The sequence below is a fragment of the Talpa europaea genome (genome assembly GCF_964194135.1).
Source record: "Talpa europaea genome assembly, chromosome: 10".
Lineage (NCBI taxonomy): Eukaryota > Metazoa > Chordata > Mammalia > Eulipotyphla > Talpidae > Talpa > Talpa europaea.
Window position 1 is genome coordinate 94,805,465 of NC_140077.1, and position 16,921 is coordinate 94,822,385.

The following is a 16,921-nucleotide window of genomic DNA, read 5'->3' on the forward strand; positions in this document are numbered from 1 at the left end:
GTCAAGCTCGGCTGAAACATATGCTCCCTAATCGCTTGCCGTTTCAACAACAAACCGATGTTTGTCTTGTTAAGTACTAGCAACGGAAAAGACCCTCCACATTTGAAGCGGGCCTCTTCCTGGAAACACAGTGCATCAAGGCTGCTGAAGGGCAGATCCTGCAGGCCTGCTCTACTTTTTGATAAAGGAACACTTGAAACCAGCACCTTGCAGTGCCAATGGCCCTAAGCCACCCCAAGGGCTCTCCCCTGTGTGGCATCAATAATCTTTTCTGTATTTCTGACAGTTACTTTTTCTTAGGAGACCGAAATGCAAATTTCCACTTGGCCCAGGCTAGAACCACTGTGTATGGTATACTTATTCGGCCTGATTTCAAGGCAATTTTTTTGGCTGCACGATGCCTATCAACTATGGTCCTGGTTGCAAGGCCCGGCTTTGGGGGTCTGCCTGCCGGGATGCAAGCTGGTTCTGGGCTCGGGGCTGCTAGGAGAGTGGCACTGGCACAGCTGGGCTCAAACCCAGGGCACAAAGAGCCACCCAATCAGAAATTATCAAACTCCACTTTACTCTGTCACTCATTTACTCCAAGAAATGTCTCTCCTGATGAAAGGGAAAGAAGGCATATCAGGGCCTTTAGAAGATAAAGATCACAGCTGAAATTCCATTTGAATGCCAAAGTGTTCCCCTGGGCTGTGGTGGCAATGAAAAGTGTTCAAGTGAGAATCCTCAGGGCCCACTGGCTTTGTTCCTCAAACCTGAAGACATAAGGGTGATCAGTAGTGGAGTCAGAACTGATCTCAGATCCTGAAGAGAGGTAAAGGAGACCACCTTCTGAGGCCCACCTAGAGGGTAGAAATAGGGTGGCTGTCCCTTTAGAGCCCTCTAATAGGGTCCATGACTTCCCTGAGCTCAGAGATGTTTCAGGAAAGGGACCTGCTGACAGGCGAGGCTGGAAAACCCAGAAGGACTGAGGGTGCCCACCCAGGCTTCATTACAGTCTGAACTTGAGAGGAGCAGATGACAGTGAGGAGGGCCTCCTCCCAGCTCAGCAGCCACCATCCCCCTTCGGCAAGACTTGCTGGTTCAACCCCATGGGAGCAGACCCAGGGCATATTCCCTGGTCACTATCCACCTATTTTTAATAACCTCCCACATCAAAATGAATAACTCAGTGCCCACCATGTACCATGTACCCAGTGCTAAAAATTCTAAATTGACGCTGATGAAATAAAAATTCACTTATATTTAAAAGTGATGTAAACCACTTTATATGGACAGCATAATCATTCAAGCTCTGGAGACAGGACTTTAGTGATTTTTAGCATCTGTGTCTCCCTTCCTCTCTTTGGTATTCCTTTGCCAGGTCTTGATGGTTTCAAGAGCCACGCATACCTTAGCCTTTACTCACTGTATGTCTCCTCTCTGATGAATTTCCGCTACCTACCTTCAGTCATCTCCCAAGGTCAGGGCTTAGATCTTGTCATCACCAATAATTGCAACACCTCTCCAATCTCCATGCCAGCCCTCTACCCTTCATCCACCTCCCCGCCCCCACCAGCATATTCTTCGTATTGCAATCTCAACAGGGACCCATAATTAATCCATTCTAGCAGCTTCCACAGCCCGTCACCATCTCCCTACCCAGTTTGGACCCTGTGGACTATATTTCTAATTTATCCTTTTCACATTCCCTCTTCTCCCTTGAACTTTCTCGCTTTATCAACCCGGATGGCAGTCTGCACCATGGCAGTCTGCACCAGGTGAACCCACCTCTCCAGCTGCCTCATGCCTGCTTCTGGGCAGATGAATATGGGATGGGGAAAAACATACCTACCTGTGTCATGACAGGTAAATTTTAAGTTTGGGAAGAAATAAAGTTGTCACTGAAAAAAAAAAAAAAACCTCATACACATTGGAAAGCACTAAATATAATTAGGTTTAGAGAACCTGGAATAGAAAATATCTATCTGACGTTATCCCTGGATAGTTCCAGTAGCAGAATAAACAGAGATGTGGAAGTATGGAGAAGAGTCTGGAATTTTTGTGAAGAAGACAGGAAATGGTTTTAAAGGCCCCACATGTTAACTCATCTTTGCTGTTTTTGCTCTTGTCACTGCTAAGGGACCCAGAGCCAGTTTCAGACAGAGAACATTCTACTCGAAGCGTGGTCTCTTAATTCCATTACTCAAACAGGAAATATTCAGTTGCACAGAAGTGAGACGTGTACAATGTCATTTCCTTTCTACTATAATTTTCTAGAATAACAGAAAGCAAGGGTTGGAGGAACTGTAACAATGATCTCTTCCAATGACTCCCAAACTTGGCTACATTTGTAATCACTTGGGAAGATTCCAAAGTTTTAGAGTCTCAGACTCCAGTCCAGACCTTTCCAGCTGGACCAGTGGGGGTTAGTATTCTCAAGAGATGGTTATATACTTGGCGGGGCATGACTCTGTTAGCCCAGGATGGGTTTGGTCACCTCTGCAGCCAGACTCAGGCTAAGCAGCAGCCCTGCCAGGTGCAAGAGATACTTGCTTTACTAACTTGGAGTTGGGGGGACTCTTAGCTCCTGGATCTGTTTTTAAATATTTCCCCTCACACTTAGGGCCATAGCTCTGAGAGTTTCAGTAGTTCTTAGAGACTTCAACTTCCATGCAGGAAAACTGAGGCTGAAGAGGATAAGGGTCTTCCTCTAAAGCAACAGTTAGGTCAGCACCAGGCCTGAAATCAAGGTTCTGGGCTCCAACACCCACCCTCCATCAAAGCACTTAATAAAATTATTTTTTTAAAAAAAATTGGAACTTGACAAGAGAGGAAAGACTAGGCCAAAGGTGAAAACCTCAAAGCAACTCTGCATAGCCAAGGTGGAAACAGCAAGTCAGCGTTGTATGAACTCCGCACAGGCAGAAGGGCGGGAGAGCTTGCCTACAGGCAGCCTTGGTGACATAGAGCAAAAGGTACACCTTGCCGGGAGTGACTCGGGGAAGCAGAGCTGAGCACAGATTGCCTGCAGCCCCCACCAGGGACCACCAACGGGGGCTGGGAAGTCCAGGGCCACACAGGAGGGCTGGGCACTGTGCTCCTCCCTAGCACCCCTCTGCTCCAGCTCCCTGCACAGACACAGGAGGTTTCGCAGAGGGCGTATTATCAAAATTCACTCTTGACAGTAACCATAGCTTGCTTCACCAGGTCGCCATCAGGTAAGACTGTTCCCGGGCGCCCTGAGGGCCATCAGCACGCAGTCCAAGCACAGGGTTTTACCTTCCCCCTTGCCATAGGAGGAGCTGGCGGTCCAGGACTTGGCCTCCACGTAGCCCAGCTCACGGCAGACGACGTGGGCGGCGTGGATGGTGAAGTCGTCGTCACACACGGTGCCCCACTGCCCGTTGTAGTACACCTCCACCCGCCCCTCGCTGTGCTTCCTCTTCTGCCCCGCCAGGCGCACCTGAATCTTGACGATGTCTGAGGGCACCTGGGGCCGCTGGTACTCGGGCACGGGCTGCTGGAAGTACTCAGGGTAGTGGGGCCAGATCTCGTACTGTGCCAGGCTCAGGCAGGGGAGGAGGGAGAGCACAGCTAAGCAACTGCAAAGGCGGAAGCCCCCACGCCTTTCCATCCCTGCCCTCTGCTGGAGGCTCTGACCGAGGGGCGGGCGCTGGGCAGCTAGGTGGGACTGGCAGGGGTTCCTGGAAGAGAGGAGAGAGGCAGGTTAGAGAGTCCACAAAGCCTCCTGTGGTCCCACAACCCTTTGTTTAATATGGAAAGTTCTTCACCTTCTAGACTCCAACCTCATCTTCTCCCACCTGGCCCTTCAGCCAAAGAGATCCGTGAATTCCCAGATCTCTGAAATGTTTTTTTGGGGTAGGACTCCTGGCAGGCAACAGAGTCTACCTGAACTTCATTTGAGAAGAGTTTTGAAGAAGACAAATTTACAGAGGTGTGGGCAGAGCACAGGCGAAGGAACGAAGGAGAGTGTAGACCCCAAGGCTGGCAGAGAGGAGAGCCCGCCCCTCACAGCCTGCAGGACCCAGAAGAACATGGATACCAGAACAGAGGGACGGGCCACTGCTGGGAGCTCTGGTCTTCAGGACCCCAGCAGGGAAGGTGGGGAGTGAGGGGTGGAGTAAATACCTGACCTCACCAACCTCTGGGCTTCTAACCTTTTTTTGATGCTATTTGTTGGGCAAACCCAACCTGAAGCCAAGACTGTGGGTGGAGTCCATCCAGGTTGGCTTCCTGGGGCCCAGCGGGTGGTGGAGAGGGAGGACAGGAGGTCGAAATGGAGAGCAGAGGGTGTCTAGCACACCTGCAGCTCCTGTGAAATCCTACCCGCTTCATGCAGCCTTCGACGGAAGCACCTCGAGATCCTTCACCTCAAAAAGCTCTCGGGTGTCACTGGAAATCCAGCCATTCCTATCTTCAGACACACAGACAAAGCCAGGAAGTTGGGGGGTGGTCTCCTGTGCTAGCCCCCTCAGACCACAAGGAACAAACTAGTAAGGAGCCTTTGAAGGGAAGCATCATGGCCTCCTCTGCCCTAGCCATGCTGAGTCAGCCCAGGTGAGAGCCCAGGTGAGAGCCTACGTGAAAGAAATGGTGAGCCAGTAGGATGAGTTGCTCCTGTCCTATTTGAATAGGGGGACTAGTTCGTGTACCGGGAAGCCCTGTCCAAGCCCAGTACACTGACCACCAGACAGCTTGATAGACAAACTGTTAGATCCTGACTAATGATTATCCCACAGTCTCCTGGAGGGAGAAGGTGGAGTGTCCACAGTCACAGCTGGAATGTAACCCATCTGCGCATGCCCAGGTGTAGCCCAATCCAGACCAAGCTATGATACTGCTCCCCTCCCCGTCTCATGTCACACTCATCTTCCTGGATTCTCCAAGAGCACTGGAATGGCCAGCGTTCAACTTTTTAATCTTTCCTAGAAAAGAGTGCCTGGATTTTTTGCTTATTTAGTGGAGTCTCCTCCTACCCCTTACTCTGGGGGATTATAAAATATTAGACCCAGATGCTTTTCTCTTTCTTTTAAAAATAACTTTTATGAGTTTTTTATTGTTGTTTCATATTGCAGAAGTTATACAAGCTGGTGATAAAAATCTGGAAACAAATAAAAGGAAAGAAAAGAATTTGCTATCCGCTGTTAGAGGTAACCATCAACAGTACTGTGGTGCACACCTTCCAGTCTTTTTTCCTGAACAGTTTCTTTTAATAATTGGAAATGTTTTCTATATGCTGCTTTGTAAATTACTTTTCACATGTAACGGTATGACATAAACATTCTACCTCACTGACTATTTTTTTACAAGATTTTATTACCCTATATTCAATCCTATGTTTGCACTATAAGACTGAGTCATCTTATTGCTATAAACATTGTTGAAAATATCCTTGTAGCTGAAACTTTTCAGCTTTGGGATTAATTCCCAAAAGTATAATTGCTTGGTCTAAGAGTATGTAAAAAGTCAACACTTTTGCAAAACTACTACTGCTCCCCAGAAAGTGTCAATTTACAGGCCAGCCAGCCATATGTAGGATTCCCCACAACCTCAAAAATTCTAACTATGGCCTTCTTTTCAAACCTTTCTCCATCTGATAAGCAAAAGAGGTGTTTTATTTTAACCGGTGTTTCCCCTATTACTAGTGAGGCTGAACTCCCCACGCCCATGCTCATTGGCCACCAGTATTTTTGTTGGAGATATTCTCTTCCTGTTTTTTAAAAGTGTTTATCTTTCTCTGATTGCTTTGTACAATTCGATTTTTCACTGACATTCTTCTAACCCTCAGGAGCGGAAAAACTGCCAGACAGAAAAGCCTATTCCAAAGCAGAACTTGGGGATGGACAACAAATACCCTGAGGTTATGCCCCTGCCATCTGTAGGGTCAGGAATGGGCCACTGAGCAGGTTTTCTGATCCAGCAGACCGGGTAAAGGAGGAGTCAGAGTACTCAGTGGTTTTGCAGGTTTTTATTGGGGTTTACCAGGCACACGGCAGGCAGGGGTGCTGAGGGGCCGGTAGTCTGGCAGGCCTCCCAGCCCCCAGCAAGTCTTATCTCTCTCTCTCCTTCTGCTGCTTCTTTCTTGGCTTCTCTTTCGGTTTCTGCTAGCGTCCCTATGACACCACCCTTAAAAGCCCATTCTCAGCCCAGGTGAATCCCATCTACCTATGCCCACACCCTACTCCAGGTGCCCGCATCATCTATCCTGATGGCAGGAGGGCAGAAAAGCCTGACATTTTTCCTTACCCTACACCATCCTTCTTCACAGGGGTGCCTTCAGTCTGCCACCCTCTTCAGAACAGAGGCCTTGCCTGCTCCTCTCAAGCACCCTTTAAGGTCCTGCACTTCAACTGTGGGTCAGGCCCCAGCTGGAGCTGCCATTCCCCGCCCACACAGGCCCCAGGGCCAGCACCTGTGAGCCCAAGAGGACTTGGGGCATGCATGCTTCTCGGGTGACCAGAGACCATGCATGGCCTCGGTGACTGGCCATTTCCAGCCTGGCCACAGCCCTGCTAGAGCCACTCAGCAGGCCCAGCTGCCTTCTGCTGCTCTCTCCACGAACCAGCTCTGGTCAGGATGGGGCCTACCAGGCCTTGCCAGGTTCTGTGGCAGATGTCCCCTTTCTGCTCACATTGTTCTGGTGGAGGAGGTGCCTTTGGTGAAAGGGTGGGGGGAGACTAAATTAAGCCCCGGGCCTAACACAGTTCCTGGCACATGTTGGGTGTTTAATAACAATGGGTTGGATAATGACAGGGTAGTGATAGCTCCCAGTAGACCCATCCTCATTCCTGGGGGAGGTGGGGGAGGCGCGGAGGGGGCTCAGTAAACCACAGGCCCTGTGAATAAGAGTCACAATTTTGCTTATCAACAACAGCACAAAAGCACTGGGACAGAGAACTGGGCAGAAGTTTGAACATGTGTGGTTAAGTTGGCACATGGGTGGGCTTTATTACAACTAGAAAATAGTATTTTGAATGTAAAATAGACACTGGATTCTGACCTGTGATAAAATGTATTCAGCTAATGAAAAACAGTGGCAAAGCAGAGCAGAAACCTGATTATTTCATTCTTTTCCCTGGGATGGGGAGCCCCATCTTGGTCCCCTGTCTCCCCCAACCCCAGCTCATCCTATAGAGCCACAGCTTTGATCTGTCTTGAGTGCTTATGTGAATTCTCAGTTGGGAGAACTCAGAGGGGAGAGTGATAGACTTGCAGTCAAACCTCCAATGAGAAAGACCCCTCCCTATGCTTATTGCCCTGTCTACAAATAATGTCTTTTATACACGTTTCTTCCAGAAAGGATCATTAGGACATATGGAAGCCATTTTTTTTTCATGGAACAATTGCAAGGTTGTTGACTTACTTTGATAACCTGTGAACTTACCCTCCTAGAGCAGGGGATTAAGGTAAAGGGAGCAGAAAAATGTCCTTCATTCTTGTCCCACAAGAGTGGAGAGGCTAGGATGACCTCCTAACTCCTGCGATCCATCTCCTTGGTCAGTTCACAGAGTCATTAAAAACTGTTATGTAAATAAGAAGTAGTAGCATGATACTTAATGAGTATTTACCTAAGCATGTACTATGCAGTCAAGTAGAACTAGCTGCTGTGGGAGGGACATGAGAAATGGGAGAGGCATGAGAAATGGGAGGCACTCACATCACTACCGGCTGGTCCTAGCTCCCCACACAGAATGTAAATTGTGTTCATTATTCTCACTGCTCTCCTGGGTTGGCCCTATCTCCATCTGGAATGGCAGACTTAGTAGGTGAGAATTTACTCAACCCCTAAATAGTGTGCTCAGACTATGGGTCATGGACTTGAGAGGTCTGTGTGAGTTGGAGCAGAACAGAAAGGACCATCCAGAAGGGAATGGGTGGTGCCATGGTCACATGGTAAGGAACAGCAGGGATTGAACCAGTGTCTCCGAAGTTCAATCCAGGACTCCTCCCACATCAGCACAGATGTCTGGAGAGACTGTGGAAGGAAGGTAGCCTTGAGCAGGGCTGTGAAGAATTAGGGAAAGGTGGAGACGTGTGGGCGAAAGAAAACAACGACATTACAGCAATGGATGTGGGAATGAGCAGTCAGTGCAGGGACAGGAAAGGGATGATGTTTGGAAAACACTGAGAAAGAAGGGCAGGTGGACACACTCTCAGAGTAGGAGAGGTGTTCCGCCAGCAAGTGCACCACATTTTACTTTACAGGTGAATGAAAGGGGAACTGAGAGTTGAATAAATTGACCCGTGACCAATAAATAGTTCAATGGCTGATACTTGTTAGTCTCCACGTGACCTTCCGATTCGGCCTCCTACAGCAGGCTGTCTGTGCTATCTCCTCGTTCTGACTCTAAGTCAGGTTCCAAGTTCCTGGCCGAGGTCAGCTTGCAGGGGACAGGGCCACAAGATGCACTGAGGGGCTGTGACAGGAGCTGAGATTCCTAGTCTTACCCGACCCCTGCTGCTCCCAATCTCCACTCCTCAACTGTGTCATGAGGAGGTGGGCTAGGACAGAGAAGCCAAGAAAATGTCAATTTGTAGGTTAAATTCAACCCACCAGTGACTGCATCAAGACCCAAGAGGCAAGAGTGTGGGCAGGGGCTTGCGGTCTGGGGGTGATTAGGGGGTGGCAGCAGATCTGCTGGGTATTTGCCATTCTGGACTCTGAACACACTCTTAAGGACCTGCTGGTTCTAATATTTGATGAGCCCAGAAGTCCTAAAAAGTCCCTGATGAGGAGACTGATTTTACAGATTGAACTGTGTCCCCCTTTTTTGCTCCGGTTAGTCTTTCTAGGGGCTAATCATAATTATCCCAGTCATGATTTTGCTAAGAAATCTCTGTAATGCTTCCTCCTTGGGCCTCACCACAGCCAGCCCATGCTCTGCTGCTGAGTCAAACCCAAATACAGCTCTGACACCCTCCGTGTGTGTGTGTGTGTGTGTGTGTGTGTATTTCTGCTCTGCTCCAGGGCTGCTACACCCACATCCAGTTGCTCTGAGCTAATGAGTGTATGTGTGTGTCTGTGTGTGTCTGTGTGTGTGTGTTTATTTCTGCTCTGCTCCAGGGCTGCTCCACTCACATCCAGTTGCTCTGAGCCAATGATTATCTTACATTGATTGGCCTCTTTATGGTGCTTTCGAAACAGTGCCACCCTATGATCACAGGTCCAAGGGCTAGTGAAGCAGATGACTCCTCCATCTTGCATGTGTGGGGACTCTTGTCTCTTGGCACCCCTTCCTCCTGATACCTGTTGGCACCACTTGTCCCTGAAGAGGTGACATCAGTATCTTGGAATCACAACACAAGGGTCTGAATCCTGTTTTCACCACTTCCAAACTCTATTGATTTGGAGGCAATTCATTTCAGAAAGAGGCACCGCCTCTTTCTTACAGGTGTGTGTAATGATTGCATGAGCTTATGTGGGACTCCCTAGCACATAGCACAGACCCATTCTCATTAGTTTTCTTTTTTCCTTCCAGCCAACTCAGAGCCCCTGACTATGAGACTCTGCCTTGCAGACAGTAGGAACTCAGCAAATACTTCTTGAATGTATGGATATGCATTCCCATTGATATCTCTGTACACGATCAAAACTACCTTTTTTCTTCTGATCTAAATCAAAAAGCCAGGAATTAATTGATCATATTAAGGAATTGACGACATTAAGGAATAACTATTTTCCCATCTTACTTTTAACAAGGAACTCTAGCTATGAATTCTAATTGGCAAATTTGATATATTTGGCAACACTGGAAGTAAGGGCAATAGGATTTTTTGTGAGTAGGTGGACCTTCCTTGTGCCCATTAAGCCAGCTGATGTGAGTGCTTGCTTATCTCAGAATTTCTGTGTAATGAAGGGGGGATGATGGGGTTACTTAATGGAATGAAGACACTCTGGGATCATAAAATTTCACCTAAGCAAAATCAATGTGTTATCTAGACAGGAGTGAGGGTCTCAGGGGTCTCGGGCTGAACCTAGGAGAGCAACGCATGACCCAGCCCATCAGGCAGATTTCCTAGGAAATGTGACACTTCAGCAGCTACACGTTTGCCCTCAAAGAAACAGGCTTCCAGCTGAGGGTGGGCATTATGTCCAAAGACCCCAGCAGGTCTGGCGCTCTGAGGGGCACCCTGCCAGCAACTGTGTCTGCAGCGCCCCCAGCCAGGCCCCCAGGGAACAAGTTCCACATCCTCTGAGGAGCAGTAATGTCTATCTTGCTTACTTCCCACAACCTTGTAGTGGGGCTCAGGAAGCGATGGGGCCTGTGCATCATCTCCTGCTTCATGTGGACTGGGCACCCAAACCACACTCCAAATCCAAACAGATGCCAGTCTCAGGCAGGCAGAAAGAAGGAAGGTTTATGGAGATAGCTCAAGAAGCCCCACCTTTCAACATGATGGTTTATTAGAAGGTGCTGAAGGCAAATGAGCTTATGTTGGAGGCTTGGTCATTAGGCTGCAATTCCACAGCAGTTGCTCCATCTGTGGATGTAAAGACTTTCTTATTCTCTGCCTGTTTTATGTATTCACTCACTCACTGCCCACCTTGTTCTGAAAGGGTGACCTCTGTTCTGACCCAGCAACCTCAACACCATGTGGGCTGGTGTTGAAGGTGGGATTCTACCAAGAGAAGTTGGATTTTAAACAGACTACATTTACTAATTACTCATTCTATCTCAATTATTGTGATTGGGTACCACGGTGAGTTCATACCTGTAAAGGCTTTTTAGCATTTCTCAATAGAAACACAATGCAAGCCACATTGAAAAATAAAATAAAATTGGTGAAATTAATGTTAAGGAGCTATTTTATTGAACCTGGCATATCCCAAATATTATCATCAGTATGTAATCAACATAAAAACTAATGAGATATTCTGCATCCTTTTTTTCAGTAAGTTTTTGAAATCTGGTGTGTACATCACACTCACAGCTCATCTCAGCTTGGACCAGCACATTTCAAGTGCTCATTGGCCCCATTTGAACAGCACAGCACCAGGAGAGATTCAATCCCTATTTCTCTGAGGAAAAAAACCAAGGGACAGAAAGGCTATATGATTTTCCTACAGTCATGTAGCCAAAAGTGATCGAGCTTGGATTTGTATCCAGATAGCCAGATACCAGAGTTAATACCTTTATTCCCTGATTGTCCTTATCTCCGACCCTGAGACAAGCTCACTCTGGTATTTCCAGCATTGACCTGAGAGGTCTGTTGAGAAGACTGCTTTGGGTTAAAGGATGAGTCTCAATAAGAAATGTACTAAGGTCCAATAATTTAAAAGAAAAACTTGCATTTCGACTTGGATAAAAAGAAAGAAAACTAAGCAGAAATGAAATGTGTCTCTTGACTTTTTGGTGCCCAATCTTAAACCAGTGTGGTAAATGTCCTCTCTACCCTTCTGGACACCTGATGATATCTGGATTGATGGAAGGCAATTTCTCCCATCTATTCTTTTACAGAGGTTTTTATTTCGTTAACAAATCCACAGAGCGTGGTGACACATCCATCTGATGGGAGAGTTTTCGGACATTCCGCATTCACCTTTGAAGGCCACCAACGTCACCAAGAGCCTAAGAAGAATCTGCCAGTGAGTTTGCATCACCAGTCATGATGGAAATTCCAAGAGCATCCTCTACCCTGAAGGCAAGCCAACTGGGTCAGCAAAACACTCACACAAACCAAACCAAGCTCAGGTTTCCCCAGCCTCTGCAGGCACGCAGAGGAAAGTTCCATGAGAATAAGGTCCCCCTTGGAGAGCTTCCTGTTAAAACCTCATCTGAGTGAGGTCTAGGAACCACCGCAGCAGATGGTCTTAATTATTCACACAGTTTGGCTCAGGAGTGGATCATCATCAGAGGGTTCAAGGCAAGATGGCCAAGTGGCGCAGTCCTTGACTAACTGATTAAGAGCCTGTGTGTGCCGAAGAAAATTGGCTATGACTGTAGCTTATCGGAAAGTGGCATGTTATCTCCTCCAGTATTTTCTCACTGGCTAAGCAGTTGAGAACATTCTTACATTCAACTCAATCCATTCAAGGTACAATGTTCAACAGCTGACGCTAGTATCAGCTTTGTGGATAAGAGGCATTGTGCCTCCAAGAGGTGTCTGGGCCAGAAGGAGAAGCTTCCATCACGTCACAGGGACAAAGGACCCCAAGGATTCCCATCAAACAATAGCAGGATTCTGTTCAGCTTCTCACAGGGCCTTTAGCGACCCCTGCATGCAAGGACTGTTCAGCCAGCCTGCACACTTCCACCTCAAAGAATGGGCTGGAAGCACTGTTGGCTCCCTAATAGCAGCAAGGACTGCTAGTCATCTAGAACTCCTGGTTCAAATCCCATGTCTATCACTTATTAGCCTCGTTACCTCACGTACTCTCAGATTTTCAGACAGGACTCTACTGCACAGATAAGAGGGGGAAACACATTGTAAAGATCATACACTTGTACTTAGTGCACTTAGCAAAAAGCCCTGCTCTACACAAGCTCATGCCCATTACCGTTCTCCTACGGCTTGACTATCTGGGGCACACAAACCTCCTGAAGACACTCTTGGGAATCCAGCATCATGTGACTGGCTCCGCTGTTTCTGCGGCCCCTGGGGTGTAGGGAGAGGAGTCACTCCCCGCCACACTTGCTCCACATCTGCGCTCTTCACCTCCTGATAACCTTCCTGCCTGCGCCAAGTGGAAAGCATCGAAAATACATGGTGCCACTGCCAGCCAGGAGCGGTGGGCCTCAGTGCCGTGGGCACTCGCCCAGTGGGGCTGAACAGCAGGGCACAGAGCTCAGCTGAATTCTCTCACCCGGACAGAACACTCTGCTTGCCATCTTCATCAGATGTCAGCATTCAGATCGGGGGTCAGGGGTTGGGGGGGGGTCTCCTTCATCAGACCCTCCCAGCCTGGGATTCCTGCTTGACCAGCAGGAGCGATGAATGGCCCTTATTCACGGTCCCTGAGCGCTCACCAAAGAGGCTACCCCAGGCGTGGTCCCCATGCTGCTCCCACCCCACAGGGAATACATTCTTTTGTGGAGGGAGGCTGTCCTGGGTGAATGGAGCGTGCTCAGAGAATGAGGGAAGCAGGCGGGACACAAGGGGCCCTTCTGAACCACCTCAGACAAGAATGCAGACTTTGACACCAGGCTGGGCCAGGGCTGGTCCTTCTGGCCCCTGGCCAAAGATTCCACCTCGGTCCCGTCTATTTCTGGCCACGGAGCGGGAATGTTCAGGGCACGGTGAGATGGTGAGAAGGTAGGCATACAAAGCTGATTTTTTTCAGCCTTCAGAAAGAGGTCTTTGTCAGGCATAATTTGTTGTGACCAATTGGGGTTCCCCACAGTCCACCTCCGGCTGTGGGTGGATTCTCATTTTGACCGGACTGTTTCCTGGGGCGGCTGGAGGTTTAATTTCAAAAACTGAAATGGGCCTACTGGATTGGGCCTAGATTGGATCAGAAAAGTGAAAGCCAAATACATTGTGTCTGTAAGAGACCCATCTTATCTCTACAGCAGGTGGCCCATAAGGAAGGGACAGGGGAAATATGAAGCGAGGGGTGACCTTAGGTTCAAGTTAGCTCACACCCAACCCCTTAAAAAATTGGCAACATGATTTTACAGCAAGAAAATGTAATAGTTGAGAGAATGGGACCTCCCTGGTGGCGCAGCGGTTGAGCGCTGGGTTGCGAAGCTGCCCGCAGCCTCTGCGGCGCCTGTTCGATCCCCGGCTGCTCCCCAGCCACCAGAGGAAGGTCCCACATGGTGCGCAGACCTCTCCTGCCACCCGCTGCTCCCCTCAGCAGTGTACTTCGGTCCTTCTGCCTGCTCTGCTCCCCGCTCTGGGTCAGTGAATTCTCTCACTCTCCCTCGCTTCTGACCGTACCCAGTGCTTGTATAAATAAATAAAGAAATAAAATTAAAAAAAAAGATAATGTAATAGTTGAGAGAACACAGCATCACTTGTGGGAATGGTTTCAGGTTCAACTCTGACTTCTGTCAATGGAGAAGGGTTTTCGTGGGCTACAGAAGTAATATTAAGTGCCCAGCACAGTGACTGGCTCACGGGGATGGAGTGGCAACTATTAAAATCATAAAACTGAGAGCAACTGAGAAAAATTCCAGGAGTTTCCACCTAGGGTCCACTCTTATACATCACTTGGATAACAGGTTTTACCCATACTCCCAGCTCGTCCCACACCCATCCTCTCAGACACAGTTTGCTCAGTCTGACAGCCAGTAGCCAAATAGGTCTGCATTTCCATGCCACGTTGAGGGAGATAAAATCCATAAATAGGTAGGAGGAAGAGAACAGAAACTAGGTCCAGCATGGAAAGGAAAGCGATGCAATCACTGCAAACACGCTGGCTTCCGGCAGGAGAGATGGAGTTAGGGGGAGGCTGTGCATGCAGAACCCTGGAGGGGAGCTGCTGAGAGTTGGTCCAGGCACAGACAGGGAGGGTGGGGGGTCAGACAATTAGGGGTAAAGGAAGAATACCAGGCAGAAGGTGGAGCTCTGGGTGGGAGGGAGTGTACAAGCAGTTTTTCAAAAGAGATGATCCCTCAAAAGCCATTAGGGGGCCTCCCTGGTGGTGCAGCGGTTGAGCGCTGGGTTGCAAAGCTGCCTGCAGCCTCTGCAACACTGGTTCGATCCCGGGCTGCTCCCGGCCACCAGAGGAGGGTCCCACATGGTGCGCAGACCTCTCCTGCCGCCCACTGCTCCCCTCAGCAGCGTACTTTGGTCCTTCTGCCTGCTCTGCTCCCCGCTCTGCTCTGGTGAATTCTCTCACCCTCCCACGTTTCTGACTGTACCCAGTGCTTGCATAAATAAATAAATAAATAAATAAATAAATAAATGAATAAATGAATAAATCTTAAAAAAAAAAAAAGCCATTAGGGAGGCACCTCCTGAGCTCATTTCCTAAGTGACATCCTCCCCAGGCCTCCTCATTTAGTGTCCCTCTTGCTTAGTTCCCTAGTTATAGTAGAACTTGCGCTTGACTTTGTGTACATGGTCTGTGTCTCCAGAAGCTTCTAGACCAAGCTCTCATTCAAGTTATGCACCCTGCACCAACAGTCAGTTCTTCGGGCCTGAGCTCATCAAATGAGAACAAAACCTGGAAGCCCCAGCAAAGGAAGGAGCAGCTGGTACACAGACCAGTCACATCTTTGTCTTGTCAAGAAATGTCTGGCTACATGGGGTGAGGGAGGGATGGGGTGGGGCAGAAGTGCTGTTCTGAAGTTCATTAAAAGCCTGTGATCTGGGATTCTGTCCATAAAAGCATTGCTTCTTCCAGAAACTCAGTGAGTAATAGCAGCAGGCACCAACCGCCACATCACCAGTGCTGGCCAGGCTTGGCTGCATGATGCCAGCTGGTACTGAGTCAATAATAAGCATTCCTGTAGATGATGCCATCCAGAGAGAGACCCACAAGTTCTCGCTCTTACTGTGGGGGGCAGACTTTCACAGCTACCTATGGTGCTGATCATAAGTCTTTACTGGGCTTCCTTTTAAGAATGATTCCAGGACTCTTCCTGCATCTCTGAACATGGCATAGCTCCCACTGGCAGCTACAGGATGCCTCCCTCCACTCCTTGGCATGACCACATGAGCTTCAACCCACAGCCCTGAGCTCTAGCCAGAATGACGTGTGTGTGGTCCCCCAGGAGACACCTGCTGCCACATTTCTCTGCCTTTGGATATGTTGTTCCCTGTTCCAGGACATCATATATTCACCTCCTGAACATCCATTCTTTGTTTAAGAATCAACTCAATGTGTATATAAAAATCCCAAGGAATCTACTGACAGACAATTAGAGCTGATAAGAGTTCAGCAAGATTATAGGATATAAGTCGAGATTATAAAATTAACTGCTTCTATACATTTTCAAAGAATAATCCAAAAATGAAATCAAGAAAATAACTCTATAATAGCATCAAAAAGAATAAAATACATAGGAGTAAATTTAACAAAAGACTTGCAAAATTTATACTCAGATAATTACAAAACGGCTGAAACTAAAGATCTAAATAAATGGCAAAATATGGTATATTCATGGGTTAGAAGACTTGATAGTGTTAAGATGAAAATACAAATTGTTACACTGATTCATCACAATCCCTATCAGAGTCCCAACTGACCTTTTTGTGGGAATTGATGAACTGATTCTAAAATTCACATTGGAATTACAAGGGACTCAGAATAGTCAAGACAATTCCAAAGAAGAAGAAAAAGTGGGAGGACTCACATTTGCTGACTTTAAAGATACTACACAACTAATCCTGCAGCCTTCCTGATTATAAATTGTGTTTTTCAAACACCTTTTCCAAAGCACCTCATGGTAAATAAAATCAACACCCAATTGGAAGATCATGAAGTGTGGATGAACAGCAGTATGCACACATAAAATGTGCTGCAACTCCACAGCTTTGCGTTTAAATTTCTGCTCTCTGGGTAGTGGCCTGTTCTTAATCTTGGTAGTAGTTAGAAGGGCATGTTCATTGTGTAATGTACACTCAGAAGAGTTATTTGTACATCATGTCCGTACTAGCATTGCTTTCAATAAGCAAAGGGTAGAAGCAAACCAAATATCTATCAATGGATGAATATTATAAAGTAAATGTGATCTAGTCGTAGTGGAATATTATTCAGCCCAGAAAAGGAAGGAAATGCTAATGCATACTACAGCATGGGGGAAACTTGAGGGCAGTGTACTAAATGAAATAAACTAGTTATGAAAGGACAAACACTACATGATTCCAGCCATATGATGTACTTAGCACAGTCAAATTAACAGAGACAGAAAGTAGAATGTTGGTGTCTGGAACTGGGAGAAGAGGAGGATGGAAGATATTTAATAGGGAGTTTTAGTGTTTAAAGGGGACAGAGATTCACATTGGCAAGATGAAAATGTTCTAGGGA

At 47.6% G+C, this 16,921-nt stretch overlaps 1 protein-coding gene across 1 annotated transcript in view; it reads right to left on the minus strand.

Annotated features, from left to right (window-relative positions):
• The window catches only part of LOXL2 (lysyl oxidase like 2), a gene marked incomplete at both ends in the record, with an annotated part of 57,303 nt that extends 53,687 nt beyond the window's left edge, over positions 1-3,616 (minus strand). The window contains one exon of the mRNA XM_084245056.1: positions 3,262-3,616. Within this exon, the coding sequence (XP_084101182.1) occupies positions 3,262-3,616 (355 nt within the window). The remainder of the gene's footprint in view (positions 1-3,261) is intronic.
• Between the last annotated feature and the right edge of the window lie 13,305 nt (positions 3,617-16,921).